The sequence below is a fragment of the Heterocephalus glaber genome, unplaced genomic scaffold (genome assembly GCF_053883595.1).
Source record: "Heterocephalus glaber isolate CG9 unplaced genomic scaffold, H.glaber_assembly_v1.0 deba00001067, whole genome shotgun sequence".
Lineage (NCBI taxonomy): Eukaryota > Metazoa > Chordata > Mammalia > Rodentia > Bathyergidae > Heterocephalus > Heterocephalus glaber.
Genome location: NW_028258187.1, coordinates 861,800 through 877,544, shown reverse-complemented (window position 1 = coordinate 877,544; position 15,745 = coordinate 861,800). Strand labels below are relative to the sequence as shown.

Here is a 15,745-nt window from a genome sequence, read left to right as displayed (position 1 = left end):
GGGGAGTTTAGTGGATTACTTTCTCTGGGGTTAAAAGTTTAAATTTTTAATGAAAGTACAGGCCTGGGGATTTAGCTCAGTGGTGCTGTCGCCTGCCTCACAAGCACAAGGTCCTGAGTTCGATCCCTGGTACCAAAAAAAAGTACCTAATAACAGGAAGTTAGACATTAGCCATGATAGGGAATGTTTCATCTAATCAAAAGATGGATTTTTTAAACATAGGTGATTACAATTCACAGAAACTACAGCCCTCATTATTTAGGACATGAGCTCATCCTTCACTCTTTCTAAATATACTACAAATCTGCTAACCAGTAGAAAAAGAAATGTCTGTATTTAGCTTCCTGTTTCACATACGTAGAGGTTCCTGTGGAGGTGCCATTGAACCCTAAATCACCCTCATCAGAGCTCACCACACCCAGTCCTGCCATGTCCCCCTAAAACCCCGGGCCAGGATGGCAGAAGGATAAGGGGCCAGGGAGACACAGGGCATCTGCACTACAGGAAACTGTGTTTACACTTTTAATCAGAGGAATGTACCACCACCCACCTGCCGACTCAGTTCATCCTCATACCAACTGTGTGAAATAAAAGAAGAAAAGGAGTATTATTCTCTTTTCCAGATATAAAACTAGAATTGCACAGATCCTAAGAACTGTGTGTTTACCCTATACTTGAACCCCTGTCTTGCAAACATTGTATAGGTTTGCTGGCATAAAATGACTCCTCCCAAAAGTTCAAATATTTGTTTTAGTTATAAATATTTGTTTTGTTTGAAAAACATATCTAAAGCATTGATTTTAATAATTGAAACAGAGCAACAGTGTGTCTTTAAATTCTCTTTATAAAAAAGATGTAGAGGGCTGGGGATTTAGCTCAGTGGTCCCGGTGCCTGCCTCGAAAGCGCAAGGTCCCAAGTTCAATCCTTGATACCAAAAAGTAAAAAATAAAAAAAGATGTTGGGGCCGGGGATTTAGCTCAGTGGTTCCGCTGCCTGCCTCGCAAGTGCAAGGTCCCGACTTTGATTCCTGATACCAAAAAAAAAAAAAAAAGATGTAAGACACACAAAGAAGGAAATCCAATTCTTATAGAAAACAATTTGCATGAGCTGTCTGGCAGGAACTGGTTCAAGTCGTTCCAGGAGTTGTGTTGTTGTCCAGATCCACACATCTGGACCTTGACTCGTTGGCACACGTGGAGTTAAGGGAGGGGATGCTTCTCACAGGACTGCTCCATGAACAGCTACTTGTAATGACTGGATTTAGAAAATAGGTGAGGCAAATTAGAGAACGACGATTCACTTTAAAAGGGTTTTCTATGGGCTTCCTTTACACGAGGGTTCCCATAATGTATTTAAAGCATGATTCCATTTATAGAAATTCTATTTCAATCTAACCTATGAAGAAAGCATAGAATAAGGGAGAAAAAGAATTCAATTTAGATTCAGTTGTGGTGGGTTCTCTGAAGAGATAGCAATGCCTTAAGCAAAAGAGTGAAACGACAGTCTATTACTAGAGCTAAAACTATTTTAAATATGCAAACATCTGCAAACCCAGCATGAAGCGAGTGCTGCGTGCCAAACGCCTCCGAGGGTTTCTGTACTGGGAGCTCAACCTCCACCCCACCTGTTGGGAAACGGAGGGCCTTGCAGGAGAGGACGGCAATTAGGTCCCTGGGGCGGTACTCTCGGAGGAGATGAAGCAGTTCTCAGGAGAGCGAGCTGTCACAGAAAAAGCAGGCCTGGCCCTCACTCATGGCTTTGTCTCTCCACGTGAATCTCCCTCTTGCGAGTGTTCCTGCCCTGTGTCACCCTATGATGTAGTGGAGCGACAGCGCCTTCCACAGGGCTCAATCCACCAAGCTGCCCTACCCTGGACGTTCAGTCTCCAAAACTGTTTGCCAAAAAAGTTTCTTGTTTCATATGTTACCCAACCTCGGGAAGTTTGTTGTAGCAATGGAAATAGACTAATACAAACCCCAAGGTGGGAGAAACAAAGAAATACATTCAAAGGTTTCATACCAATGCCAAGTAAAATAGTGATTTACATGCCCAGTAAATGGAGGAAGAATGCCGATTCTTACACAATCGCCGCCAACAGTGCCACCAATTAATTTCCTCACTCGAGTCACCCCCACTTCTCAACATTTAGTCACACTCAGCTCTTTCTGCAGTTTCCAAACCTTCAGCACAACTAGATTCCAAACAAAGCTACAAAAGAAAGGTATTGTTGGAAACTGTAAGACTAAGACCCAGGACTAAGGAACAGAATGCTTCCAAATTTCGTGATTTGTACACCATTATCTTTGTCATAGGATATGATGAGGATACAAAGTTACAGAAATATTGGGCCGGGGATTTAACTCAGTGGTTTCGCCACCTTGTGCGCAAGCACAAGGACCCAAGTTTGATCCCCGCTACCAAACGAACAAACAAAAAGACAAAGTTACAGAAATATTAAGCAATCTAAAAACTTTTTGGCCAGGTGTGGTGGCACATACCTGTAGTCCCAGAACTTGGGCGGTTGGGCCAGGAGAATTGCTGTGAGTTTGCGACCAGCCTGGGCTACATAGTGAGTTCAAGACCAGCCTGCACTGCATAGCAAGACTGTCTCAAAACAAAAAATAAAGAGGGCTGAGGATTTACCTCAGTGGTGCTGCTGCCTGCCCCACAAGCACAAGGGCCTGAGTTCAATCCCCGGTACAAAAAAAAAAGAAATAAAATTTTTTATTCTGAAATGATTATAAAATAACACAGGGACTCTTACTTGCTCTGCACCCAAGTTCACCAATTGTTTATATTTACTTTATTAATCTTCTCTATTTGAACTATTTGAGAGTACATCGAGGAATCTGTCCCTTTTACCCTTAAATATGTCAATGCGTATTTTCTAAGAATTTACAAGACCACAACACAGTTATCCAAATCAGGAACTTTGATATGACTAATATTGTTATCTAAAGGTGTACAGTCAAAATTTTGCCAACAGTCATACTGTTCTTCACAGCTATTTTCCCCCAACCCAGGATCCAATCCAAGATCGCCCATGGATTTAATCAACATGCCTCTTTAGCCTCTTTCAATCTGGCACAAGTCTTTAGTCTTCATCTTTCCTGATATTAATGCTCTTAAAGACTAGGCCAGAAGCTAGATTTGTCTTCCTCAAATGCAGATTATGAATTTTTGTGCAGGAATACTACTCTATGCTGTGTCCTTCTCAGGGCATACTGTACATGAAAGGCTCATGATACTAGTTTCTCCTGTAACTTGCAGTGTTAGTCTTCACCACATTTCTGTGTTGCATACTTTTCTCATCTTTGCAATTAATGTATGCTGTGTGGAGAGTTGCCTGATACCGTGAAGTATGCTCCCCACCACGTTTACCTTCCGGCTTAGCATCTTTCGATGATTCTTGCCTAAATCATCTTATTGGAATATATACGTCATATATAGTAAGATTTGTTGTTTTAATTATACAATGCATTGTTTTTAGCATATTTACAGACATCTTGACTAATTCCATTTTCATCACCCCAAAAAGCAACCTTGCGTCCATTAGCAACCCCTCCCCTTCCACACTTCCCAGACATTCAAGGGATCCCTCAGTGTGCCGCCCCTGTGTTTGCCTGCTTTCACTTAAAGTATTTCCAAGGTTGATCTATGCTGTTTTTTTAATTGACATTTTATTCTTTGTATTTGCCTGCGTCAATTATTGCCATAATTCTTGGAAACAGATACTCCACCTCGTCCCAATAGCACTGATTAAAGCAACATTATTTTATCACCCTGTAAGAAAATGCAGCAGTGAAGTTCACTTAGAGGGACAGGCTCCTTGCTCTAGCAACTTGCGACGCCAGGTAAGGGCCCACGACAACTGCCTTCCTCCGGGTTTCCACCACCCGCAGTCGGGTCCCACCAACCCGAAGCCCGCGCGCCCCGGAGGCCCCGCCCTTCCGGATGCCCCTCCCAGAGCCCCGCCCCTTCCCGACTCCTGGCCCGAGACCCCGCCCCCCGGCACAGGAGAAGGAAGTGACGCACCGGAAGTACCCCGGTCCCCTCTCCGCGGGGGAAGGGATCAAGGTCCCAAGATGGCGGCGGCGTCGGAAGAGCGGATGACTGAGGAGGGAGGCGGCAGCCACGGTGACGGCGGCTCTTGTTCTGCCGCTGGCTCTGCCCAGCGACAGCCTCCCCCGCCCCCTGCCCAGCCCCCGCAGCCGGGGTCCCAGGCGCCCCCGGCGCCGGCGCTGGTTCCGGACCAGCTGCCTCAGAACAACACGCTGGTGGCGCTGCCCATCGTAGCCATCGAGAACATCCTCAGTTTTATGTCCTACGACGAAATTAGCCAGCTGCGTCTGGTGAGGCCCCGGAGACCCCGCCGCCCTCTGTCGGCCTCGGATGGGACGCGGCGCGGGCGCGGGCGCGTGCCCGGGGGGGTCGGGTCGGGCTGGGCCGGGCCGGGTCGAGTCGCCCCCTGCGCGGCCGGGCGACTTCCCGGGCCCTGCCGGCCCGCGCGGGGAGGGGGGCGTCTCGGTGCCCGCGACCCCGCGCTGTCCCGCCCCGGAGGCCCCGCGAGCAGCGGGAAGGAGCCCTGTCCCGAGGCGCGCGCCGGCCGGCGGGGCTTTTGGTTTTTGGGTTTTCTCGCAGTTCATCTTTTACCGAGTGCTCTACGCCCACCTGCCAGCTCGAGGAGTGTTTATTTATACCTTAAAGTCGCAGTCGTGCGGCCCAAGATTTTTTAGAAAATAATTTGCCATCGGAATTTTACTGCACCCCAGGGATTTTTTGACTGCAGGCTTGATGACTTAACTCTGTGGGGTATTTTGCTTCCCTTTAGTGAGTTTATCTTTGTAAGTGCTCGGGAAATTGAAGGAGGTGGACATTTTGAAGTGATTGCCAGCCGTTTCCCTGTGAAAGCCCAGGATTGTTTTTAAGAGGACAAAGACGTATTTCTGACTCCTTTGTACCATTTTCTTGTTAATCCATGTGCCATATTTCAGGCTTAAATCTCCAGTTTAAAATTGATTATAATTGCATTTTTAAGGGAAATATTTTTAAAAGAAACCTTATAAATATTAATTAGAATTGACGGCCAATTTGTTTCTAGTCATCAACACAGCAGTTCAACCATGCCATTCTTCAGGATGGAAAATTTTAGTTGACAGTAAATATTCAAAACCGATTTTCCCTAATTTTCAAAACATTTCATCCTAGAATCTTGTGTAGAATCTTAAATATTCCTTCAAGTTTTATAAAGAATGACGTTTGATCAAAATTCAAGCTGTGCTTCATGGTGTCTGGAAACTGGGCAGAACATTTGATTGAATTGAGCCATTCAGCGAGACAATGGCTTTGAAAAGCTTGGAATAGTCACAGTTGTGTTTTATGAGCGTTGAGGAAAAGTAGTTTTATTTGCTAGTTATTAAAGTTAAATCATTTTTAAAGGGAGAAAAGTTAAAACAGCCCACAATTTATGAATAAATCCCGTCCCTTTAAATAGCACACTTCATTTTTAAGCACTTAACCCTTCTGGCCCTCTAAGGTGTAGATTTATAATAGCAAGTACAGAGTGTTATCAGGGAGTCCATTTGGTATGACTCTGATCCCCATCCCCAGGAAAAAAGATTCTGCAGCGAGTTTTATGTCTGCAAATATGTGGGATTTGGGGGCTGGGGGGGGGGTTGTTTTCTGTGTTATGGGGATATCTTCACTTATTCCTTTCTTTAAGGTTACTGAATAATTCTTAAGTAGATTAAATGAATATGTTGTGAGAATGAGAATTCAGAAGTGTTTGGTTTTCAATTCTTTGCTTTGGTTTAGAAGGTACAATTCAGGTAACATAAAAGAACGATGTTCCTTTTTTGCCACTAGGTGTCACCATTAATTTAATTATGATCTTTTTATGGACTTGCCAGTCAAAACAAGGTTGGGTGCTTTTTGTACACTAGCTCTTTTAAGTAGCCATTTACATCTAAAGAATTGTTTGCCAGAATATTGAGAAACTTAAATATTGGCATCTGGCATGTAACATAGTTCTTTTCTGATTTTTTGTTTGGTAGAGTTAAGGCTGGGACATGCTTGGGAGAGAATATTAAGAATAGAATTAGTTTTTGTAAAGCTAAATGTCAGCTATTTGGTGGCTTATGAACACGTTTGTTCATTATTTGGGCGTTTTTATTCCTTCTCCGTTTACTTGACATCCTGTAGGACCTCAGTCATAACTACGGTTAGCATATAACTTAGAATACAGTTACATAATCTATGTACTTACTGTTCTGCACTTCCCTTAAAAGATAAACTAAATTGAAATTGCTACAGTAACATTCTTCAATTATCTGTGCAGGTTAGTTGATAATAGACTTTGCCTCCTGTTACCATAAATAATGGAAATTTGATGCTCTAGTCCATTGGTTTCCAAAGTACCATGAATGTCTTATTAAATCAGATCTTCTTCTGCCATTAAATATTGCTCCAAAAATGTGTGGAAATTCTGGTTACACAGAGATAATTGTAAACTTAACTCCTGCATTGTATATATTTAAAATTATTTGGCTGAACACAGCTTTTAAAATAACAAATCATGTACTTTTATTTGCACAAAAATAAATATGTGCTGGCACCGCATTAGTATGTCAGCCATGTCCCCGTGATAGATTCGTGAGAGACCTTGAAACAAGTGGCAAAGGGTGAGAAGTGAGATCCTGCCCCAGAGGAGCAGATCAGAGCTTATTGAACCTGTGACTCATGAGCACAGTGTCTTTACTGCTGAAAAGTAAGTCCAGCAGACTGTTAAAAGATGCTTTAGAAAGAGACACTTCAGAGCAGAGCTTTCCCCCAGTGATTCAGTGGATCTCATTAATGCAGTGGAATCATTAGTGGTTCGGAACATGAATTTTACTGCAAGTTAAATAGAGAATTCTTACCTGCTATTTGGAATGATATTTTCTGGTCATGCTTTGTCCTGTTCAGAGCACTCTAGGTAGTTACATCTGCTACCTGTTTATAGCTCCTTTCAGGTCTTCAAATACTCTTATGTTAGAATATTTCTTGGTTACAGAGTGGTTTGGTTGGAAATATCAAGGAAAATGAGGAAGCGTTACTTTTGATTAAGTAGGCACACTCTCTGCTTCACATCTCTTACCATAAGTGAGGAGTTACCAAATTTTTTTTTTCTCAGAATGGGGATCTAACTCAGGACCTCGTGCTTGCCAGGCAGGCGGGGCGCCACTGAGCTAAATAACTGTACACTTCTTAAAAATTATTTAAGACTCTAAGACTTAACTTCAGAAAATTCTAGAAAACATTCTAGAGAACACAACACATGTTCCATTACCCATCAGAGCAATAATATCGTCACATTGTTGTCATATGCCTCCAGAAAACTGCCCTGGATTCTTTGAAAAGAACAAGTGAGAAGGTCAAGTTACTCCTCAGTATTCTGAGACTAGTGTGGCCTTGTAGACTTCCTACAAGGGTCTTGGGAATCCTGGGTCCCCAGACCACACCTTGAGAACCACTGCTCTGTATTGTTTTACAGAGAATACACACTATTGCTGAATTTTGATTGTATTTTTTTTCCCCTGTCCCACCATCTCTTCTTGAGGTTGTTGATCTTTGTAACTGGTACTTAGATACACATAAGAAAATATAATATCTTGGGAACATTTTGTTCTTCCTGCTAATTCTAGTCTCACAAAGTGAAGGGGTTCATCTAGTAACCCTGTGCAGTGTCAAACACAATGTACAAACACAGCCTTGAGCACACTTACAAGGCACCATAATAACAGAAGTGGAGGTGGTAAATACCAGAGTGTTGGGGCTCATCAGGAGAAACCTCCTTGGGTTGAGTTTATCAGTTACTTAAGGTAGAAGAACCTTCACAGCAGAAAAAAGGACAAAAAGGCAATGAAGAAATTGGAGAGGGATTCTTGGATTAAGATGAACTTGGATTTGGAAGTGTGGAGTTTTAAACATTCTGGGTTATTGGTTTGCCCCTCAACTTTTTTCATTTCACAACTAGTCAAATGTAACCAGCTATCTTTGCAAACCTCCAGGGTTGACAACCTTTGGTAAGGAAAACAAGGATTAAAAAGTAAAACCTGTCTCATCATTTTGTAAGGGGGATCAGACATTATCTCCATACCCTGTGCAGTAGTTTGGGTCTGGAATGTTCCCAGGGGCCTGTGTGTTGAAGACTTGGTCCTCAGTTTGGTGCTGTCAGGAGTAATGGGAACTCTTTTAAGTGGTGGGGCCTCCTACTCAGCTCCTTGGGGATGTGCCCTAAAGGGATGGGAGACCCCGTCTCTGCGCCGCTCCCCCTTTCCATTCTCCACTGAAAGGTGAACAGCTTTGCTGTGACACTCCCATCTGATGTGCTGCCCCTCATAGTGGCCTAACAGCACTGTGTCCACCCGGTCATGGGCTGGGACCTCCAAACTTTGGAGCCAGAAATAAACCTTTATCTTCGTAAATTGATTGCCTTGAGCAAACAGATTACCTCTGTTTGTTTAGTAAAAGAAAACTAACAGTAGCCTGATAATCTCTATGTGGCATAAATGCTTGAAGTGCTGGAGAAGGTAGTACATTAAAAGGATGACATAAGCATATAAATCCAATTTCAAAATTTTTGAAACTAGGAGCAAAAAATGATATTTGATAGATGTTTCTCCCAACTGTCTGTTCCTACCTCTGAAGACTGAGTGGAACAAATATTAAGTTGTTTAGTATCCCAAACATCTGAGTGAGCCCTTTCCCAGCACCATACTCCGATTTCCCCTTTCCAGAAAACGCCTGTGCCTTCAACGTAACCCTCCAGCGTTGGTACCTTGGTGAAGCCTGTGATTTTCTCTGAATTTAATCAGCTAGCTTTTCTAAGTCCCCACTGCATCATTACTACAGTTAGGTTGGAACTGTTTTTGAAAGGTCTTGTCTTCCCACTAAGTTTGAGCTCTGAGGGTGGAGATAAGTCTTTTCATCATGAATGCTGAGGGCTTTAGATAGTCTGATGCGATATGTGCGCTCAGCATCTTAAAATACTTCAAAGTTTTGAGTAAACAATAGAAAATATTGTGAAATGAAAATGTTTTCTGTATAAATTGTAATAGTGCTGAAAAATCAGTGATTAATATTTACTTCCAACAGAGATTAGGAAAAATTTTTTGATCTTTTAGTTCACCTTAGAAGGTCTTTAATATTTTACAAGACCATATTAGGTGATTTCAGAAAATTCTTACGAGAATAAAAACGGATAAGGGGATCTGAAGTTAGTATATAATGAAGATAGCCATGGTATATCAAGGCCCCTTTGTATTAATCACCAATCAGTTCCTCTACTGATAAGGACAATAATGGTGTAGACAGTTACAAGCAGAATAATCAACTAGGTCTTTCTCTCTGGCTTTAGGGGGCATTATAGGAATCCTGGGAACAGATTTCCTTCCTGTTTTTCAGAGGCAAACATAAAATCAATTTCTTCCAAATGAATATCTAAGTGAGATACAGAGAATTTTAAATTTGTAGTAATTCCTACAGATAACAGGATTATTTATGTGTGTGGTGTCTACACACATGCAGACAGTATAGTAGCACAGGTGATCTTAGGCAGTCCATTATAAGATAGACAGAATTTCTGATAAAGAGTTAGAGTATTCTAACCTGCAGGGGTGGCAGGTTGTGTGCATATTCAGTGTGGGAAATGGTGAGGTAGAGCATCTCTACTGTCCTTGAGTGAAGGCAGGAGGGCCCCACACCACGCTTGACCTGCACTGCTGGCTAATGCTTCGTGTGCTTTTCATGTTGACTCTTGCACTGTATTCCAGTTTGTCTTGGTGACTTATTTTCTCTTTGTTTGTTTGTTTTAACAACTTTAAACTACACCTGTCAGTTGAAATTTTCATTGATAAGCCCTTACTATTTTCTCTCAGTTCCCCCTTTGGTGTTCATCTAGGTTGATTTTAACTCTCTAGTGAAACTTTCAGGACTGTATCTTTAGTCCTAACATTACAGTGCTTACAGAAAATAACCAGCCAACTTGTCCCAGTAAGAGAACTTTTGAAAGATAAGTGATCTCTTTCTTTTTAAAGTGTCTTCTCATTACCATCAGATCTCCCTGCTTAAAACGTGCAAATTGTATTCCTCTCACCTCTGCCTAACGCTTGGTCAATAGCAGTTTTTTGCTTGTAACCTAGAAGACCTTGCCCTTTCTTCCTTCAAGGCCTGATTCAAATCTTTAGTCCTGTGAGGTCCGCCTTAGTTGGCTTTATGTGAATTTTTATATTCTCTTCACTCAGGCTCACACTCAAATTTGGCAGTATTCATGTTCGGTTTAGTTTTTAGATGAGTACTAACATATGTGTAAACCCTAAAACTAGCTAGATTCAGTGCAACAAAAGTTATACAATAAATAATTTCTACCAGACCTTGACAATTTTAGCAGTAATAATTAACCTCAATATTTTCCGATGTAAAGATGGTATTCCCAGCCCTCTGGGAGGCTGAGGCAGGAGGATCACAAGTTGAAACCCAGCCTGGGCAACTTAGCGACTTAGTAGTAAGACCACACATCAAAATGAAAAGGGATATACCTCACTGCAAAGGCTCTGGAGTCAAGGCCCAGTTACAACCGCCCTCCCCCTGGTTATCTCAATTTACCAACAATATGGTAGGCTGTACAGAGACAAGTGTTTTCTACAAGATTGTGCTGGAGGGTGCCTTGGTTTTTCATTTATTTCTTTTCTCTCTTTTTTAGTAGTGGACATTGAATTTAGGGCCTCCACATGCTAGGCAAGTGTTCTACCAATGAGCTACATCCCCACATCCAGTTTTTTCTTTAAAACATTAGTTTTAACAAAAATGGTTTTCACAGTACCTAGTTTTACTCCCCAGAGGCACAGCTCTCAGACTCTTGGCTGAGTCCTGTCTGACAGTGTCTACTAACTTCTCTCCTGTGAGTGGCAGGATTTAGCCCTCTCTCCTCCCCTCGTCCCACACATGAGCACACTGCCCTTCCTTTCTCCACAACCCAATAGCATCCCCCACCCTCACCCTTATAGGAAGTTCATTACTGATGTTTGTAGCAACAGGATTAGGGAACTGAAATATTTTTGTTACAGCACTAACTGTTGCTGATGTTTCTCACTCTTAATTCTTTCACAAGTGTACAGGGAACACTTTTAGTAGCTTTCTCAACATATGATCTGGCCCACATACTGATAGCTAATGAAATACATACCTCCGGGTTCTTGGGTTGTATAGAAGTTTTTAAGTTATCAAAACACTTCAAAAATTTAAAATAGCCGGGTGTAATCCCAGCACTTGGGAGGCTGAGGCAGGAGGATAGCTACAAGTTTGAGGCCAACCTAGGCTACATAGTGAGACCCTGTCTCAAAAAATCCAGATTTAAAATTTTAAAAATATTTTAAAATTAAAATAATGCCACTCATCAAGCATTTTGTTGAGAATGAATTATTTTTCATTAAAATGTTATTTATATATGGGGTTTATTGACTTTTTTCAGTGATAGTGAACAAGTGATGATTAATTTCATATAGATGTAGCGCCCTCTAGGAAGTATCTTGTATTGATATTAGATTATTAAGAACTTAGTGAACATCAACCCAGTTTTTGTCTTCCTATTTCCTCAGGAAAAAACAAACTTGTCAAGTGTTTCATCAGCATTTCGTTGCAAACATTTTCATTTCAAACATTTGTGCTTGGGTACTGTAAGATAGAAGCATACGACAACCCCTGGCTGACTGCCCTTAATATAGACTTACTTCCATTTTGTACTTTCAACATCCAGCCCTCTAGAGTGAGATTTAGGGATTTTTTTGGTGGGGAGGAGGAGTTATTGAGGCAAAGTCTCACTGTGTATTGCAGGCTGGCCTTGAACTCTCGACAGTCCTGCCCCAGTCTCCTCAGTGCTGGGATTATAGGTATGCCTCATCACACCTGGCCACAGCGAAATTTAACCCTCTGCAGTAAGAACATTCAAGTCTAACTGAGAAGGACTGCTAAAATCTCAGATCCAAAACAGATATTGAGGGGCCGGGGATTTAGCTCAATGGTTCCGCCACCTGCTTCGCAAGCCCAAGGTCCTGAGTTCAATCCCCAGTACCAAAAAACAAAAATAAAACAGATACTGAATACTAGAAAATGCTAGGATATATCATAAATATAACAAATACGTGGAATAAAGTTTTCAAATTAGTGCTAAGGTAAGCTTATTTAACTGAGAATTTTACATAGTACTTTAGAGTTCACTAAAAGATTTATTTTAGCATGTATTGTCTCATTTAATCCTAATGATGGCCCTTTAAGATGCTGTGGATTTATTACAGATGGCTGACTTGGGTTCTCAAATGGTAGCTGACTGCATGTGTTTTGGGCCAGGGGAAGAATAATTTTCTTTTAAGCCTAAACTTGGGATGGCTTGGGTGAGCATCCCTTTAGTTCATGGGTCAGCACTATCCTTGACATTAACTCTGAAGGAGTTTTTGCTTTCATATAGAAAATACTTCTTGCTCCAAGGGCTCAATTTCTAAAACTCAAGGTGTAGCAAAGTATCTTGCACATATTAGGCATAATTATTTTTATTCCCCCTACAGTTGTTATTATTATTACCACTTAATAAATTCTATTTGGAATCTAAAAAAAAAACCAAAACAAAAACAGATGGTAGCTGACTTGAACAGGAATGCAAATTAGCTGTCTGACTTCAGATCTTTTGCTTTTACTGTTTAAAAACAGCATATTCTATGAGAACTCAGAGTGGTTGCCTTTCAGCTACACATTAAGATGTGAAGGGTGTGACAGTATCTCATCTAAAGGCTCTGATAATCATAAATGCTCCATAGTTAGCTCAAGTCACTAGAAGAAATTAGAATTCTCATTCTGGTTATCAATCATATAAATTTTGTGAGAGGTTAAACTCAAATTCCATTACGCATTTCAGCTAAGAGGGAATTTTTCTTTAAAACTTAAAAATCTTCAAGTACTTTCCTGTACTGATCTTCAGAACTACAATCTCCGGCACAAAACATTCAGCTAATATCTAGAGTAAATGCTGTCTCTTGGCCACACATAATACTCATTTCTCTAGGAGATACCACAGGAATGACATGGTCTGGAGGATTCTTCACTGATGATTTCAGAGAGCAACCTAGGGAATAATTTGACCACTGAGGACATTGAGCCATTAGAAGTCTAAGTTAACTGTGAACAGTCTGGTCATTAATGTTCTGTTTTATTAAAATTCTGTCTCCCTTTTCCCCCATAGGTTTGTAAAAGAATGGACTTGGTTTGCCAGAGAATGTTGAATCAGGGGTTTCTGAAAGTGGAGAGGTACCATAACCTGTGTCAGAAGCAAGTGAAAGCACAGCTCCCAAGGTACGCAGAGGCTGCCGATGGTACCCATTTACAGTTCAAGTGATGTGTGGTTTTTATACTGATTTTTAATTAGTTTTTAAATCTCAGAGTTTTCATGTTAAATAGCTCCCACTTTTTGTAAGGAAAAACACAGTAAGTGATGTCTATTGTCATTTGGTTTTCTTGGGCATTCCAATCAAGGGAATGAGCAAGAAAATGAAATGAAAGGCATTCAAGTGTGAAAAGGTGAAGCAAAGCTCTCTCTGCTCAAGGATAACATGTTCTTGTGTGCCAGAAATTCACTAATGAATTATTAGAGCAAGGAGATCAATATATAAAAATCTATTGTATTTCTACACACTAGCAGTGAACAGTCTGAAAATGAAATTTCGAAGACAATTCTGTGCATAATCATGTCCGAAAGAAAAAGTATACTAAGAAATTCCATGAAAGAAGCATGAGACTTGCCTACCAGATACTGCTAAACATTATTGAAAGAAATTAAATAAATGGAGGGCCATTCCATGTTTGTGGATTGGAATACTTCATATTGTTAAGGTAGCAGTATTCCCCAAATTGATCTACAAACGTACACACACACACACTGCAGTCTCTGTCAAAACCCTAGCTATCTGTTTTACAAAACATGACGAGCTGATCCTAAAATTCCTATGGAAATACAAGAAGTTCAAAACAGTCTTGAATAACAATAGCAATATTGGAGGACTAACATCTCTTAATTCCAAAGCTTACGACAAAGCTGCGGCCTTTAAAACAGTGTGGTGAGACATAAGCATAGAAATACAGACGGATGAAATACAGTTGAGAGTTCAGAAAATAAACTCTCATACTTCTAGTCAGTTGATTTTTCAACAAGGATGCTGAGACAATTGAATGGGGAAAGAAAAGTGTTTTCAACAAATGATCCTAGTAAAACCAAATACCTGCATGTCAAAGAATGAAATAGGACCCCACCTCACACTCTGTATAAAAAAACCATAGGGCTAAGTGGAAATGTCAGCACAAACTCCAGAACCCTTAGACGATGACACAATAGTGAGTCTTCATGAAGGTGAATTGGGCAGTGCTTTGTTATATATGATGGCAAAAGCATAAGTGAAGAAAAATAGATGTGGGCAACTTTATATCATCAAAATTTAAAATATTGTGGCTCTAAAGAATTTCTGAGGAAAGTGAGGGCTAGGGATATAGCTGTGGTAGAGAGCTTCCCTGCCACGTGTAAGACTCTAGGTTCAATCTCCCCCCCCCCCCGTATGAGGAGTGGGGAGAGAAAGCATGTTGGGATCACATACCTGATATGGGTGTATATCAAACCCAGGTTGTATGAGGAGCTCTTAAAACTCAATAATAAGGGCTGGGGATTTAGCTCAGTGGTTCTGCCGCCTGCCTTGCAAGCACAAGGACCCGAGTTCAATCCCCGGTACAAAAAAAACCTCAATAATAAAAGATAACCAAAGTAAAAATGGGCAAAGGATTTCAGTAGACATTTCTCCAGTGAAATGGGCAGTGAGCACATGGAAGAGGTTCAGCATGGTGTGCTACCAGGGAAGTGTGAATGAGATGCACTGTGAGGGCCGTGTGGCAGTTCTCTGAAAGTTAAAGACTTGCATGTGACCCAGAAGTTTCACTCCTAGGTGTGTACTCAGGAGAAATTAAAGCAGGAGTATGCCCAGGGCTCTGGGTTCAATCTGGGCACAGCAAAAAAGAAACAGAAAAACCCAGTAACCAAAATGTTGAACAACTCAGATAACCATCAGCCGATAAATGAAGTGATGATATTTCCATACAGTACAATGTTGTTCAGCCATGAAGAGATACACGCTGGAACATGAATGAGCCATGAGAACTATGCAAAGTGAAAGAAGCCAGACAAAGCTGCACACCTTAGGGTTCCATTTATATGAAATGTTCAGAGAGCAAATCTGGGAAACAAGGCAGATCGAGGACTGGCAGAGAGGGAGTGACTGGTGATGGAAATGTTCTATTAGATAAGTGAAGGCAAGTGCATAACTGAGTATACTGACAATAAATTGCACACTTCAGTTGCATGTACGAATTACTTCTGGGTAAAACTGTGGTAAGGTGGTAAGTTTTATGAGCGAAACGTGCTGTCTTGCCTGTGTCTGGGTGTGATGTAGCCCTTAAACTTGATACAGCCAGGGCTGGGGATTTCACTCAGTGGTGCCGCCTGCCCTGCAAGAGCAAAGACCTGAGTTCGATCCCCAGTACCAAAAAGAAAAAAAAACCTGATACTGCCCCCCAAAAAGAGGAAAAGTGTAATTTTTATTTATTTATTTATTTTTTGCAGTGCTGGTTATCAAACCCAGGGTCCTGTGCATGCTATGCAAGCACTGTATCAGAAAG

General features: G+C 41.3%; 1 protein-coding gene across 1 annotated transcript in view; it reads left to right on the top strand.

Moving 5' to 3' along the window:
- The first annotated feature begins 4,045 nt into the window (after window positions 1-4,045).
- Fbxo28 (F-box protein 28) overlaps window positions 4,046-15,745 on the top strand; it is a 28,020-nt gene continuing 16,320 nt past the window's right edge. The window contains exons 1-2 of the mRNA XM_004867438.4: window positions 4,046-4,353; window positions 13,272-13,381. Of these exons, the coding sequence (XP_004867495.1) occupies window positions 4,087-4,353; window positions 13,272-13,381 (377 nt within the window). The 5' untranslated portion in view covers window positions 4,046-4,086. The remainder of the gene's footprint in view (window positions 4,354-13,271; window positions 13,382-15,745) is intronic.